We start from the raw sequence: 15171 nt of genomic DNA, 5'->3' as shown, positions 1-15171 counted from the left end.
TCATAGCTCATTATGCAATAGGAGCGGGAAACCTCACATGTCCCCCCTGTTGGTCCCATATTTTGGGTCCCTGTAGAAAAAACTCATTAATAAACATGACGATTTTGAGGTGCAGGGTCAAGAACTCACGTCCCCAGCAGACTTCGCGGTAAAATATGACCGCAAGGTATAGAGAACCCACGTGCACCTCCGCATGTAATAATCATGTAAATTTTGATTAGCGGAGAGTAGGTGGTGGTAATTGATGCTGTCTAGGTTTCTGGGGCGCTCCGTTTTTGTAAGAGAGCAACCGAGCGAGTTCATGGCATTGGGCTATTTTTTTTCTTTTATATGCCAGAATAGCAGCAGGTCCTCATCAGTAGCGACACAAACACAGCAAAAAAAATTGCTGATCACCAAATTATCTTTGTCTAATCTACATCATCAAACGGAAGCTAACGATGACAGCTTTACCCTATATTTTGCTACATAATTTCCCGTACTAGTTGATCTCCGTCAACATGACCAATGGGAAGATTGATGGCAGATGGTGTTCAGGTAACGCGCTTCAACTCTACGTCGAACAATTTTAGGTCGAACAATGATAGATCTCTGGAAAAGCGAAAATCCCTCGGAAGTCTTTGCTAACAGAACAGCAACTTTAGCCTTATTATTTACTACATTATCTTCCATTCTTGGGCTTGAAACTCTCCCTAACCCTTAATTTAGTTCTCGATGTTAACCGCATAAAACGGGTAGCTTTGAACCAAAAAGGATAGGGAATAACGTCGTACCCATTGTCAACATCAGCCAAAGTAGCACAATGTAAATCAACAAAAATTATACCACATCGAGTCAGAAAACAATTTCATAACAAGAATTGGAAAAACTAGAACAGAGAATTTCGTACTAAGATTCAAATAGACGCGGCTACATTCCAATTCAAACAAACTTTTTAACATAATTTACATATTTACATCGTGGGTGATCTAACTTGTCCAAAAGGAAAGCCTATTCCTCTGCAGTCTCTAATGCTTGGAAAATATCTGTACGAGTAACCATGCCTGTTTAAAAAGAGTTTAAATTGGCTACATTAGGCTAGAGTTTTACAAAGAGGAGGCAGAATAACGTTCACAGCGTAAATTTACTCTTCTTACCCACTACTCGCTGATCCTTGTTCAGAACTGGTATCCTGTGGATCTTCTTCTTAAGCATTAAGGCTGCAGCTTCTGCGATGAGAATTAGATGATATCCAAGATAAGTTCCCATTTCATCGTGCATACCTAGAACTTGAGGAAACATCAAGTATCTGTGAAGCTTACCAAGAACAGTCTTGTCAGGTGTTAAAGTGACGGCGGGGGTAGACATGACTTCTCCAACCTTCGACTTCAACTGTTTAATCAAAAATATTTTGATCAGGAAAACAGGGATAATAAAAACGATCAACAATATATCGAAATCATAGAATCAGGCCGGAACTTTCAATTTTGAGGCCCCATCCTTTCTCTCAAAAAGAAAAAAACAAAATATAGAAAGCAAGTCATTGAGAAGTATTTTTATGCATGATATCAGTCAGCATGCATGCAACAAAACCAAAAGCTACGCTACTTACAGGATTTGAATTTAGCTAGGACCTCCCACATACCATCCCAACCCTTTCAGAACTGAAACTAACGCAAGTGCCCACAACAGTGCACTTATAGTCATAAGTTAGGGGGATAAAACCAAGCCAAGAAAGCCTGATGTCCTCAAGAGACCATGTTCAGAGAACTGTTTGCTTCCACATTATACATGACCAGCTCTGATCAGCCGTAGGAACATGAGAATGATAACTAACACTTCCTACACCAAAATGGTAGTCAGCGCAGAACTTGAATACAAATTTTGGCCTACCACCTTTACAAGGCTCTAGAGCATGCCTATGGAGAGATATATTGCTGCATAACATCAACAAATAATTAAAGGGAAAGTATGTGAGAAGGTTGCAAAGTATGAACTTCCATATTTTGATTTGTGACGTCTCGTCTGGTTCCTTGAAAAAGAGCCTTTTAGTAAGAGTAATTCGCAATGCCTTCACCATAAATCTTCCTATAATTTGGAAAAGTCCCTCAAATCATATTATTTGCCAAGAGTCCCCTTTTAGTTGTCCAAAACTGATCCAGCTAAGTTGCCTCTCACCATCTACCCTTTACAAAGCTCATAAAGTAGCAACGCAATTGTTGTTATATGATCAGTAGCCTTCGTAACAGGTCAGCTTGTATAAAACACAAGCACGCTATAATTTAATGTGGCTATAATGTTGCAAACTGCATTACAAAACTAGGGCTCACTATTGGCATAAGAATATTTGGGTACCTCATTTATCAGAAGCTATATTGCTTCGAAAGAGAACAAGTTCATCTGTCCTACCCTTTATTGCTTTCTCTAGCTCAGAAGTCACCATTCACCAAGTCATCCGTGTTTGCAGTGAAAATTGATTGATTCATTGCAGGATTCATTACAAACTTCAGACGTTTACAACGAAAACAAAAATCAGTCTTTTTATAAGACTTTTACACAATGAAGACAAAAAAAATTATAATTCTCTTCAAACAAACGCAACGAGTGTTTATCGTCCGCTGCTTGCGTGGGATCTTGGCCTGTGACGGGGATGTCGATATCCGTGGACTACCTGACAATCAGATTAGATCCGAAACTCCGTCGATCCGCGAAGGAATCTAGAAGCAGAAGCGCTTATCTCGACAACGGCGAGATAATTGCTCTTCTTAGAATTATCACAACGGGATAACTCTAAGGATCGGATGAGGGCGATGCAGATCTGAAGAAGCTGATCAATCTTCAATCCGGCAAGGCTTCGCCAATTCTCCAAAAATTCAGATCTAAAAAAAATGAGGCTCCAGGGGCTGTATTTATAGGCTTCCAGGAGATCCGGGCGGTTAAAACTGATCGAAAACCGTCAAAAACACGTCTCAAGTGCGAGACAGTTTGGGGTGTCTCGCACATGTGCGAGACAGTTTGTACCCTCTTCAGTATTTTGGATCTAATTCTTTCATCTGACCTCGGAATGAGGTGATTCAAGTTGTGTTGAAAAGATCACAAAGAGATCTACAACTTTCATGTTTTGAGTTTCTTCAGATTCAAAACGAATCATGGTGAAAACAGCTCCACAAGTTCCGAGACACCTTTGGGTGTCTCGGCCAGGTCTGAGACACCTTTGGGTGTCTCGGCGCTATTTTGGTCATAACTTCCTCATATGACCTCCAAATGACCTGATTCCAGATGGGTTGGAAAGTTGACAAAAATATCTACAACTTTCATGTTTTGAGTTTCTTCAGATTCAAAACTAATCATGGTCAAAACAGCTCCAAAAGTTCCAAGACACCTTTGGGTATCTCGGCCAGGTCCGAGACACCTTTGGGTGTCTCGGCGCTATTTTGGTCATAACTTCCTCATATGACCTCCAAATGACCTGATTCCAGATGGGTTGGAAAGCTGACAAAACTATCTACAACCTTCATGTTTTGAGTTTCTTCAAATTCAAAACGAATCATGGTCAAAACAGTTCTACAAGTTCCGAGAAACCTTTGGGTGTCTCGGTCGTGCCGAGACACCTCGGGTGTCCCAGTTCAGCCTGAGACGTTCCGTTATGCCTGTTTGTTCGTTTTCGCCGTAACTTCTTCATCCGAACTCGGATTTGAACGATTCAAAGTGCGTTGGAAAGCCGACGAGGAGTTCTATAAGCTCCAATGATTAGATCATCTGTGGAATAAATAAGACACGAAGGGCATTTCGTCTTTTGTAAGTGACACGGGGCTCCCGATCAGTTCATATCCTTATTATTCTGAAACTCCGTTGCTTCACATAGTTCGTCAACCCACTTCATGTGTTTGTCGACATCAATCAAGCTCCTGTGACTTAGATAGTGACGTTCATCATCTTCTCTTAGCCTCGAGCTGTTCGTGGAGACCTATAGGTAATTTTCAACGCCTACAATCCGTTCACAGAATCGTGTTTCTTGGTATTATTCGATTTTTCAAATCAGTACCTCATGCTCAAATCCATGCCTTCTAGGTTTTTCCCTCTGTATGAGTTTTAGTAGATACACAATCATATGCGGTATCCAAGTTATTCCTAATACTTCTATCGCTCTTAATGCAAAATGAATAATTTTAGTAGATCTTATATTATTTGTTGCCTTTTATGAAGATGTATATATTCAATGTATCAGTTACTTACAGTATCCTTCTATTTAGGGCTTACCTTTATATATTTCGTTTTCTTATTACAATTTTTCTTTTGTGGAGATTCTACAAGTTCGTAAGTATGGGGTATTAGCCTCTTCTTCATATCAATGAGAATTAAAAAAAAATCTCTATTTTATTTCAACAAGATACACAATCATATGTGGTGTCGCTAGAGAAGTGAATAAGGAAATGCTCCAAAAAATGAAAACATTGATCATAATAGAGAGAGAATTTGCTTCACGAGATAGAAATGGGAAAATGAAGAAGAAGTTCAACTGAACTAATTAGATCAAATAAAATAATCTGACACTAACAGAAAGATGCACAAGTTCAACTGAACTTATTATAACTAACTGAACTTATTATAACAAAGATAGTTATTATAAGTTTCTAACAGTAAAACTGGAAATAGTTATATATAGATAACACACCACTTGCGAAAATAAGCATCGCAGTACAAATGCGTTCAAGTCGGACATAGGTATTACAAGATTCATATATATATTTTTCAATCGAAGAATTTTTCAAAACAAACCCGCTTCAACTTTTTTTTCTTAAAACCGACCCGTTTTTTTTTATTTATCAAAACCGACCCGATTTTGTAATTAACAGCTTAATCACCATCCTAAATAGTCGGGGTTGGCAACCCCGACTATTTAGAAAGGTGTTAAACCCTAATTAGAAGCCTTAAACCCTAAAAATTAATGTCCTAAATAGTCGGGGTTGCCAACCCCGACTGTTTAGGAATGTGATTAATCTGCTAATTACAAAATCGGGTCGGTTTTGATAAATAAATAAAAAAACGGGTCGGTTTTAAGAAAAAAAAGTTAAAGTGGGTCTGTTTTGAAAAATTCTTCTTTTCAATCATGAATTTGTATCCAGATATGTACAAAATAATAAAAGCTGATTTTCATATCCAGAAAAATTATTATGAAGTGGATGAGAGAAAATTAACTGGAACATTTTCAGACATGAATGAAAAAACGAATGACCATAATTTCCTAAAAAATGAATAGGCATATGAACACAAATGTCACAAACAAAAGTGGCTACGCACAAGTTTGTAACTGTGCATAGCCTTAGGTTTCATCAAGTCATCTACATAGGAAGAAAGGAAAACCAACTATAGCAAAATTTCTAATCTTAGTCATAAGCCAAAATACTAAGCTCAAATGTCACAAAGCTAGGAAGATAGAAAAACCAACTACAACAACATTTTTTAATCTTAGTTTTAAGCCAAAATATTAACCTCAGTTTGTAACTGTAACTATATCTTTTCACTCACAATATATCTATGAATTCTTAACTTTTGAAATTAAAAATTTCCTAAAATAATGTTGTTAGGTGATGCCTCAAAAATATGGAAGTGTTTTACGTAAAACCTTCGTCTATGGGCAGATTAAACTTAAATCATTACAATCTTTATATGAAGCCTTCTGCCATATAGTCATGTTTATTTCAAATTTTCTACTCATTTTTTAAATTAACACAATAACACTGGAAGTGTTTTACGTAAAACCTTCGTCTATGGGCAGATTAAACTTAAATCATTACAATCTTTATATGAAATTTGCTACTACTTCATACTTTGGACTTCTTGCCAAAAAATGCTAAATGAACCATTATTGTAGACTAGAATTGGACTTAATTGATATTCCCAGTCGGCAGGCATCTGAGACCAAGTATAGGAGAACCTGATTTTCTCTATAAATTTTAATTCGTTCAATTAAGCTAACTTTCATAGAGGATCGTCAAACATCATCTTTCTCGCCTTCATTTGAACTAAAGTTGTTGATCCTTTTGAACCAATGAGATGATTCCTGGATGTGTCAGATGAGTTGTTAACAATGTTTAATCGTAAATGTTAAGTTCTTCCCATAATCTAACCCCTAAATTCAAAGACTTCTCACAAAACCGGTTCTCATGAACTTTTATATCGCAAGCCTTGAGAAATCTAGAATCGATTTTAACAACTTGTCGCCATCCGTTGAATCATGTATAGGTGGATTATCTCTTTCGTCTATTCTTCCATCTTTTTTAGTTTTTCCTTGCCTATCTTCAGGCTTCTCCTATGCACTAATTTTCTAAATAAATGTAAAAGACTTCTACAACATGATCCTAGTTACTTAACAGTAAACGTAACTCATCAAACATCGATTATGCTTTAAATATTTCAATTTTCCCCCTTAATGTGCATTGAGCTTGCACATGCTAGTAGCACTGCACACTTAACTGTTTACAACGTATTGAAAGGATTAGAAGCAAGTACAGTCACAAACTTAAAAAAAATTACAAATAATTATCAAGTTATGATCATACATATACGAAGATCGTTCACAGTTATACCTCCGTCTTCATAATTTATTAAATCAAATGTTCTGGTAACAATCAACTAAAGACAACAGGAATTTAGGAGTATGCAATTTTTATCCAGGTACCGCTTCATAAAATGTAACTACGACTCCGCATGATCGATATCTAACATTTTAATGCAAATGAGCAACAACTAGTTATCTAGGCCTGACAAATATACTCTCATTATCACAAGATTCTCACTATAGACCCTAGCAAAGGTAATTTGCAGATCAAATAACAAGTAGAGAGAAACAATAACTGACCCCATTAGAAGCTTTCGCCTTATCCCTCCTCGAAACAACCCCAATACACCTAAGCTCCTCATCAACGACCGGAAGCCCCGACACAAACTCGAACTGATGATCGATCGCCTCCAGCGTCTGCTCCGCCGCCGCCGCCCTAATCCTCGTCGACATCACCTCCCCCAACAACGCCGTAGGTTTCATCTTAAACTCGAAAACACGAAGCCGTCAAGAAACCCTAGCCCCACCCAACAAACAAAAGAGGACTCGAGAGCCACACTAACCTTGTCAGATATAATCTGCGTCTCGAGATAAGCGCGCAGATCGTCGTAGCTGAGAAGCGAGATGTTCTCCGGCCACTCGCCGGAGATGATCCCCTCGGGGTTCTCGTCGATCGCCGGCCGGAGATCGGCCCCCTCCGACTTGATGCTTCTGGAAACCCTAGCGTTGGAGATTCTGAAGCTGAGGATTCCGGTTCTGGAAGCTGGCGTTTTGGAGGGGAGACGGAGGAGAATTAGGGATCCGTTGAGATTCGTGCACGCCGCCATTGCTTCGTCGAGGCGACAGAGAGAGTGGGGGGGGGGGGGTTTCCCCCAACTCTCTTGTGCCTCGACGAGCAATGGCGGGTCACGGAATCTCACGGATCCCGTATTCCTCCTCCGTCTCCCTCAAAACGTCCAGCTTTCCGAACCGGAATCCAGCTCTCAGAGAATCTCTCCAACGCTAGGTTTTCCACGAAGCATAAGTGGAGGGGGGCCGATCTCCGGCAGGCGATCGACGAGACCCTGAGGGATCATCTCCGGCGAGTGGCCGGAGAACATCTCGCTTCTCGCTACGACGATCTTTTCGCGCTTATCTCGAGACGCAGATTATATCCTGACAAGGTTAGTGTGGCTCTGATCCTCTTTTGTTTGTTGTGTGGGGGCTAGGTTTTGACGGCTTCGATGTTTTTCGGTTTAAGATGAAACCTATCGCGTGTTGGGGGAATGTGACGAGGATTAGGCGGCGGCGGCGGCGGAGCAGACGCTGGAGCGATCGGTCAATCAGTCGAGTTTGTGTCGGGGCTTCCGGTGAGTTGATGAGGAGCTTAGGTGATAATTGGGGTATGTATTCGAAGGAGGGGATAAGGCGAAAGCTTCTAATGGGGTCAGTTATTGTTTCTCTCTACTTGTTATTTGATACTGCAAATTACATTTGGCTAGGTTCTAATAGTGAAATCTTGTGATAATGAGAGTATATTTGTCACGTCCTAGAGTAATCTAGTGTTGCTCATGTTGGCATTAAAATGTTTAGATATCCGATCATGCGGAGTCGTAGTACATTTATGAAGCGGCCTGGATAAATATCGACATACTCCTAAATTCCTTGTTGTCCTTTAGTTGATTGTTAGAACATTTGATTTAATAATTATGAAGACGTGAGGTAAACTGTGAACGATCTTCTATTATGTATGATCATACTTGATAATATTTTTGTAATTTTTTTTAAGTTGTGACATGTACTTGCTTCTAATCTTTCAATACGTTTGTAAACGAGTTAAGTGTGCAGTGCTACTAGCATGTGCAAGCCTCCCCATGCAATTAAGGGGGAAATTAAATATTAAAGCATATCGATGTGTTGATGAGTTACGTTACTGTTAATTAACTAGGATTCATGTTGTAGAAGTCTTTTACATTTAATTTAGAAAATTAGTGCATAGGGAGAAGCCTGAAGATTAGCAGGAAAAACTAAAAAAGATGGAAGATAGACGAAAGAGATAACTCCACCTATACATGATTCAAACGAGATGGCGACAAGTTGTTTAAAAATCGATCTTAGCTCTCTCAGCTTGGCGATATAAAAGTTCATATGAACGGTGTTTGTGAGAAGTCTTTGAATTTAGGGGTTAGATTATGGGAAGAACTTAACATTTACGATTAAACATTTTAACACTCATCTGACACATCCAGGAATCATCTCATTGTTCAACAAGGATCAACAATTTAGTTCAAATGAGGTGAGAAAGATGAGTTTGACGCCTCTATTAGACAGTTAGCTTAATTGAAAACGAATTAAAATTTATAAGAGAAATCAGGTTCTCTTAATCATCTTGTCTCAGATGCTGCCGACTGGGAATATCAATTAAGTCCAATTCTTTAGTCTACAATAATGGTTCATTAGCATTTTTTTGCAAGAAGGTCCAAAGTTGAGTAGTAGCAAACTACCGTTTCTTTCTAATTGCCTTTCCCCCCCCCGCCCCCCCCTTTCAAGATTCTGAAGGCGTGCATGAGAAGATAAAATAGAGTGTTATTGTGTTAATTAAAAAAATGAGTTTAAAAATTTGAAATAAACATGACTATATTGGCGAGGCTTCATATAAAGATTGTAATGATTTAAGTTTAATCTGCCCATGACGAAGGTTTACGTATACTACATCTTCCAGTGTTATGTGTTATATTTAAAAACTAGAGTAGAAATATTAATAAACATGACTATATTGGCAGAAGGTCTTCATATAAAGATAATGAAGTTTAAGTTTATCCATCGATGACGAAGGTTTAGTAAAAACACTTCCATTATTTTTTGGCATCCCTTAAACATTTTTTTAGGAATTTTCAATTTCAAAAGTTAAGAATTCATAGATATAGTTGTGAGTGAAAAGTATATGTGTACAGTTACAAACTGAGGTTAATTTTGGCTTAAAACTTAAGATTAAAAATGTTGTTGTAGTTGGTTTTTCTATCTTCCCTAGTTTGTACTGCTTAGTATTTTTGGCTTATGACTAAGATAGAATTTTGCTATAAGTTGGTTTGCCTTTCTTACTAGTGTAGATTGACTTGATGAAACCTAAGGCTAGCACGTTTCAAAACTTGTGGCGTAGCCACTTTTGTTGTGGACATTGTGTGTTCATACTTTCAATTTTTAGGAAATTATGGTCATTCATCGTTTTTTCATTCATGTCTGAAAATGTCACAGTTAATTTTCTCTCATCACTTTCAATACTATTTTTCTGATATGAAAATCTGTTATTATCATGTTGTACTTCTGATACAATTGATGATTGAAGAAGAATTTTTCAAAAACAGACCCACTTTAACTTTTTTTCTTAACAACCGACCCGTTTTTTTAATTTATTTATCAAAACGACCCGATTTTGAATTAGCAGATTATATCACATTCCTAACAGTCGGTGGTTGGTAACCCTCCGATATTTAAGGAATAATTTTAGGTTTAGGGCTTCTAATTAGGGTTGTAAACACCTTCTTAATAGTCGGTTGTCAACCCGACTATTTAGGATTGGTGATTAAGCTTGTCTAATTACAAAATCGGGTCGGTTTTGATAAATAAAAAAAAGACGGTTCGGTTTTAAGAAAAAAAGTGAGCGGGTTTGTTTTGAAATTCTTCGATTGAAAATTTATAGTATATGAATCTTGTATTATCATATGTCCGATCTTTGAACGCTTTCTGCGATGCTTTTTCGAAGTGGTGTGTTGATCTATATTATAACTATTTCCAGTTTTACTGGTGTAAATAACTTATTTATTCTTTGTTATAAACAGTTCAGGTTAGTGATAATAATTCAGTTGAATTGTGCATCTTTTCTGTGTTTAGTGTCAGATGTATTTTATTTTGATCTAATTGTCTCAGTTGAATTCTTTCTCATTTTCCTATTTCTCTGTGATAAGCTATTCTTCTCTCTATTATGAATCAATGTTTTCATTTTTTGGAGCATTTCTTATCACTTCTCTTAAGCGACACCTACATTATGATTGTGTATCTGTTGAAATAATAGAGATTTTTTTTAATATTGCATTGATATGAAAGAAGAGGCTTAATTCTCCTCTTATCTTGCTGTACGAACTTGTAGATCATTCCCAAAAAGAATAATTGTATTTATAGACGAAATTATAAAGTAAGCCCTAAATAGAAGGATACTGTAATAACTGAATCCATTGAACTAGTATACATCTTCATAAAAGGCAACAAGATAATATAAGATCTACTAAAATTATTCATTTGCATAATGGTGCGATTAGAATTTAGGATTACTTGTACCGCATATGATTTGTATCTACTAATACTTCATCAGAGGAAAAACCTAGAAGGCATGGATTTGAGCAGTTGTAGTTCTTGATTGAAAAATCGAAATAATAACAAGAAACACGATTTGTGACGGATTTGTAGGCGTGTGAAAATTACCTTAGGTCTCCACGAACAGCTGAGGATAAGAAAGATGATGACGTCACTTTTATCTTAGTTCTTTGTTGAGCTTGTGATGTCGACAAACATCTATGATGTGTTTTTGACGAACTATGTGAAGCAACGGGAGTTCAGAATAATTAAGGATATGATGATCGGGGCCCCGTGTCAGCTATTTTTTTCCTTAAAAGACCGAATGCCCTTCGTGTTTATTTATTCCACAGATGATCTAATCATTGGAGCTTATAGAACTCGCTCGTCCGTTCTTTCCAACGCATTTGAATCGTTTTCAACCATCCGAGTTCGGATGATAGAATGTTACGGCAGATAACGAACAAGCATGGCATTATACGTGACGTTCTCAGGCTGAACTGGTGCACCCGTCAGGTGTCTCGCACTTTGTACCGAGACACCCAAAGGTTTCTCGAACTTGTAGAACTGTTTTGACCATGATTCGTTTGAATTTGAAGAACTCAAAACATGAAGTCTGTGATAGTTTTTTGTCAGCTTTCCAACCCCATCTGGAATACGGTCATTGAGGTCATATGGAGGACTTATGACCAAAATAGCGCCGAGACACCAAAGGTGCTCGGACCTGGCCGAGATACCCATTAAGTGTCTTGGAGCTTTTTGGAGCGTGTTTTGCCGTATTGATTTAGTTTGAATCTGAAGAAACTCATAACATGAAAGTTTAGATATTTTTGTCAACTTTCCAACCGCATCTGGTAATCAGGTCATGTTGGAGGTCTTATGAGGATTATTGACCTATAAATAGCGCCGAGTACACCCAAATGGTGTCTCAGACCTGGCCGAGACACCAAAGGTGTCTCGGAATTCTTGTGAGGCTGTTTTCACGTCATGTTCGTTTGATCGAAGAAAACTCAAACATGAAAGTTGGTGATCTTTTGTGATCTTTACACACCTATACTTGAATTCTTCTCTATTTTGGAGGTCAGATGGTAAAGATTAGATCAAATACTGAAAGAGGGTACAATCTGGTCTCGCACATGTGCGGACACCCCAACTGTCTCGCACTTGAACGTGTTTTTGACGGTTTTCGATCAGTTTTAACCGCCGGGATCTCTGGAAGCTATAAATTACACGCCCTGGAGCCTCATTTTTTTTAGATCTGATTTTTGGAGATTGGGCGAAGCCTTGCCGGATGAAGATTGATCAGCTTCTTCAGAATATGCATCGCCCTCAATCCGAGTCCTTTAGAGTTATCCGTTGTGATAATTCTCAAGAAGAGCAATTATCTCGCGTTGTCGAACTAGCGCTTCTGCTTCTAGATTCCTTCGCGGATCGACGGAGTTCGGACTATCTGATTGTTCTCTGGTAGTTCCACATTATCGATCATCCCCGTAAGGCAAATCCCACACAGCAGCGGACGATAAACACTCGTTGCGTTTGTTTGAAGAGAATTATAATTTTTTTTGTCTTCATTTGTAAAAGTGTATAAAGACTGATTTTTGTTTTCGATTGTAAACGTCTGAACGTTGTATATGAATCCTGCAATGCATCAATCGAATTTTCACTGCAAACATCGGATGACTTGGTGAATGGTGACGTTCTGAGCTTAGAGATGCAATAAAGGGTAGGAGCAATGAACTTGTTCTCTTCGAGCAATATAGCTTCTGTAAAGTGAGGTACTCCAATATTCTTATGCCAATAGTGAGCCCTAGTTTTGTAATGGCACGTTTTGCAACATTATAGCCACATTAATATTATAGCGTGCTTGTGTTATACAAGCTGACCTGTTTACGAAGGTACGATAATATAACAACCAAATTGCGTTGCTACTTTATGAGCTTGTAAAGGTAGATGTGAGAGCGCAACTTAGCTGGATCTGTTTTGGACAACTAAAAGGGGATCTCTTGGCAAAATAATATGATTTGAGGGACTTTCTCAATTATAGGAAGATTTCATGGTGAAGCATTGCGTATACTCTTACATAAAAGGCTTTTTACACGGACCAGACGAGACGTCACAATCAATTATGGTAAGTTCATAGATTGCAACCTTCTCCATAACTTTTCTACTCTTATTATTTGTTGACTGTTATGCAGCATATCTCGTCCATAGGCATGCCTTAGAGCCTTGTAAAGGTGTAGGGCCAACAATATGTGTATTCAAGTTTGCGCGTGACTACCATTTTGGTAGGAAGTGTTAGTATATCATTCTCAATGTTCCTACGGCTGATCAGAGCTGGTCAATGTAATAATGTGGAAGCAACAGTCTCTGACATGGTCTCTTGAGGACATCAGGCTTTCTTGACTTGTTTTATCCCCCTAACTTGATGAATAAGTGCACTGTTGTGGGCACTTGCGTTAGTTTCAGTTTGAAAGGGTTGGGATGGTATGTGGGAGGTCTAGCTAAATTCAAATCCCTGTAAGTCAGCGTAGCTTTTGGTTTTGTTGCAATGCATCTGACTGATTTATCGATGCATAAAATACTCTCAATTGACTTGTTTTTATTTGTTTTTTTTCTTTTTGAGAGAAAGGATGGGGACTCCAAAATGAGAAGTTCCGGCCTGATTCTATCGATTTCGATATATTTGAATCGTTTTATATATCCCTCGTTTTCCTGATCAAATATTTTTGATTAAACATTGAAGCGAGGTTGGAGAGTCAATGTCTACCCCCGCGTCACTTTAACCCTGACAATCTGTTTTGTGGTAGCTCACAGATACTTGATGTTTCTCAAGTCTCAGGTATGCACGATGGAAATGGACTTATCTGATATCATCTAATTCTCATCGGCAGAAGCTGCAGCACTAGATGCTTAAGAAGAAGATCACAGAATACGCAGTTTCTGACAAGGATCAGCGAGTAGTAGGGTAGAAAGAGTAATTTACGCTGTGAACGTTATTCTGCCCTCTTTAGTAAAACTCTACCTAATTTTAGCCAATTTAAACTCTTTTTATCAAGGCGATGGTTACTCGTACGATATTTCCAAGCATTAGAACTGGCAGAGGAAATGCTTCCTTTTGGGACAAGTAGATCACCACGATGTAAACTACTGTAAATTATGTTAAAAAGTTTGTTTGAATTGGAATGTAGCCGCGTGTCTATGTTGAATCTTAGTACGGAAATTTCTGTTCTAGTTTTCCAATTCTTGTTATGAAATGTTTCTGAATCCATGTGGTTATTTTGTTGATTACATTGTGCTATCTTATGGCTGAATGTTGCCATGGGTACGACGTTATTCCCTATCCTTTTTTGGTTCAAAGCTAACCCGTTTTGTATGCGGTTAACATCGAGAACTAACTTAAGGTTGGAGAGTTTCAAGGCCAAGATATGGAAGATAAGGTATAATAATAAGCAAAGTTGCTGTTCTGTTAGCAAGACTTCCGAGGGATTTTTCGCTTTTCCAGAGTCTGATCATATGTTCACCTAAAACTTGTTCGAGCCGTAGAGTTGAAGCCGTTACCTGCACACATCTGCCATCGAATCTTCCCATTGTCATGTACGGAGATCACTAGTACGAAATTATGTCACAAAATATAGGTAAGCCTGTCATCGTAGCTTCCGTTTGATGATGTAGATTAGATGAAAAGATACATTTGGTGATCAGCAATTTTTTTGCTGTGTTTTGTGTCCGCTACTGAAGAGGACGGTGCTGCTATTCTGGCATATAAAGAAAAAAAATAGCCCAATGCTAAGACATCGCTCGTGTTGCTCTCTTACAAAAACTGAGCGCCCCAGAAACCTAGACAGCATCAATTACCACCGACATACTCTCCGCAATCAAAATTTACTGATTATTAATGCGGAGGTGCAACGTGGGTTCTTATACCTTGGCGGTCATTTTTTACCGCGAAGTCTGCTGGGACGTGAGTTCTTGAACTCGCCCTCAAAATCGCATGTTTATTATGATTTTTTCTACCGGGACCCAAAATAATGGGACCCAACAGGGGGGACATGTGAAGGTTTTCCGCTCGCTATTGGCATAATGACTATGCGAGCCAGCTCCATTATGCAATAGGAGCGGGACACTCACCATGTCCCCTGTGTCATATATTTGGTATTGGGGATTTTTCTGTCATTCCAAAAAGACCGGGATGTAAGAGATTATCGATCCGTTTCACCAAGAGGGTAAGAGAACTTTATCTCTGAAGATGGGGGATCTACGATATTTGAACTTATCTAAAATAGACATACCAAGCTAATAAA

At 38.4% G+C, this 15171-nt stretch overlaps 1 protein-coding gene across 1 annotated transcript; it reads right to left on the bottom strand.

Annotated features, from left to right (window-relative positions):
• On the bottom strand, nucleotides 812-7401 carry LOC109836504. The gene is made up of 5 exons (XM_020404415.1): nucleotides 7105-7401; nucleotides 6842-7024; nucleotides 1302-1371; nucleotides 1137-1208; nucleotides 812-1043 (listed from the first exon to the last, which is right to left on the bottom strand). Exons 1-5 carry the CDS (start codon nucleotides 7366-7368, stop codon nucleotides 991-993), a joined length of 642 nt encoding a protein of 213 aa, XP_020260004.1. The 5' UTR covers nucleotides 7369-7401; the 3' UTR covers nucleotides 812-990.

Source organism: Asparagus officinalis, chromosome 4, assembly GCF_001876935.1.
Source record: "Asparagus officinalis chromosome 4, Aspof.V1, whole genome shotgun sequence".
NCBI lineage: Eukaryota > Viridiplantae > Streptophyta > Magnoliopsida > Asparagales > Asparagaceae > Asparagus > Asparagus officinalis.
This window is presented reverse-complemented; position numbering and strand designations above follow the sequence as displayed.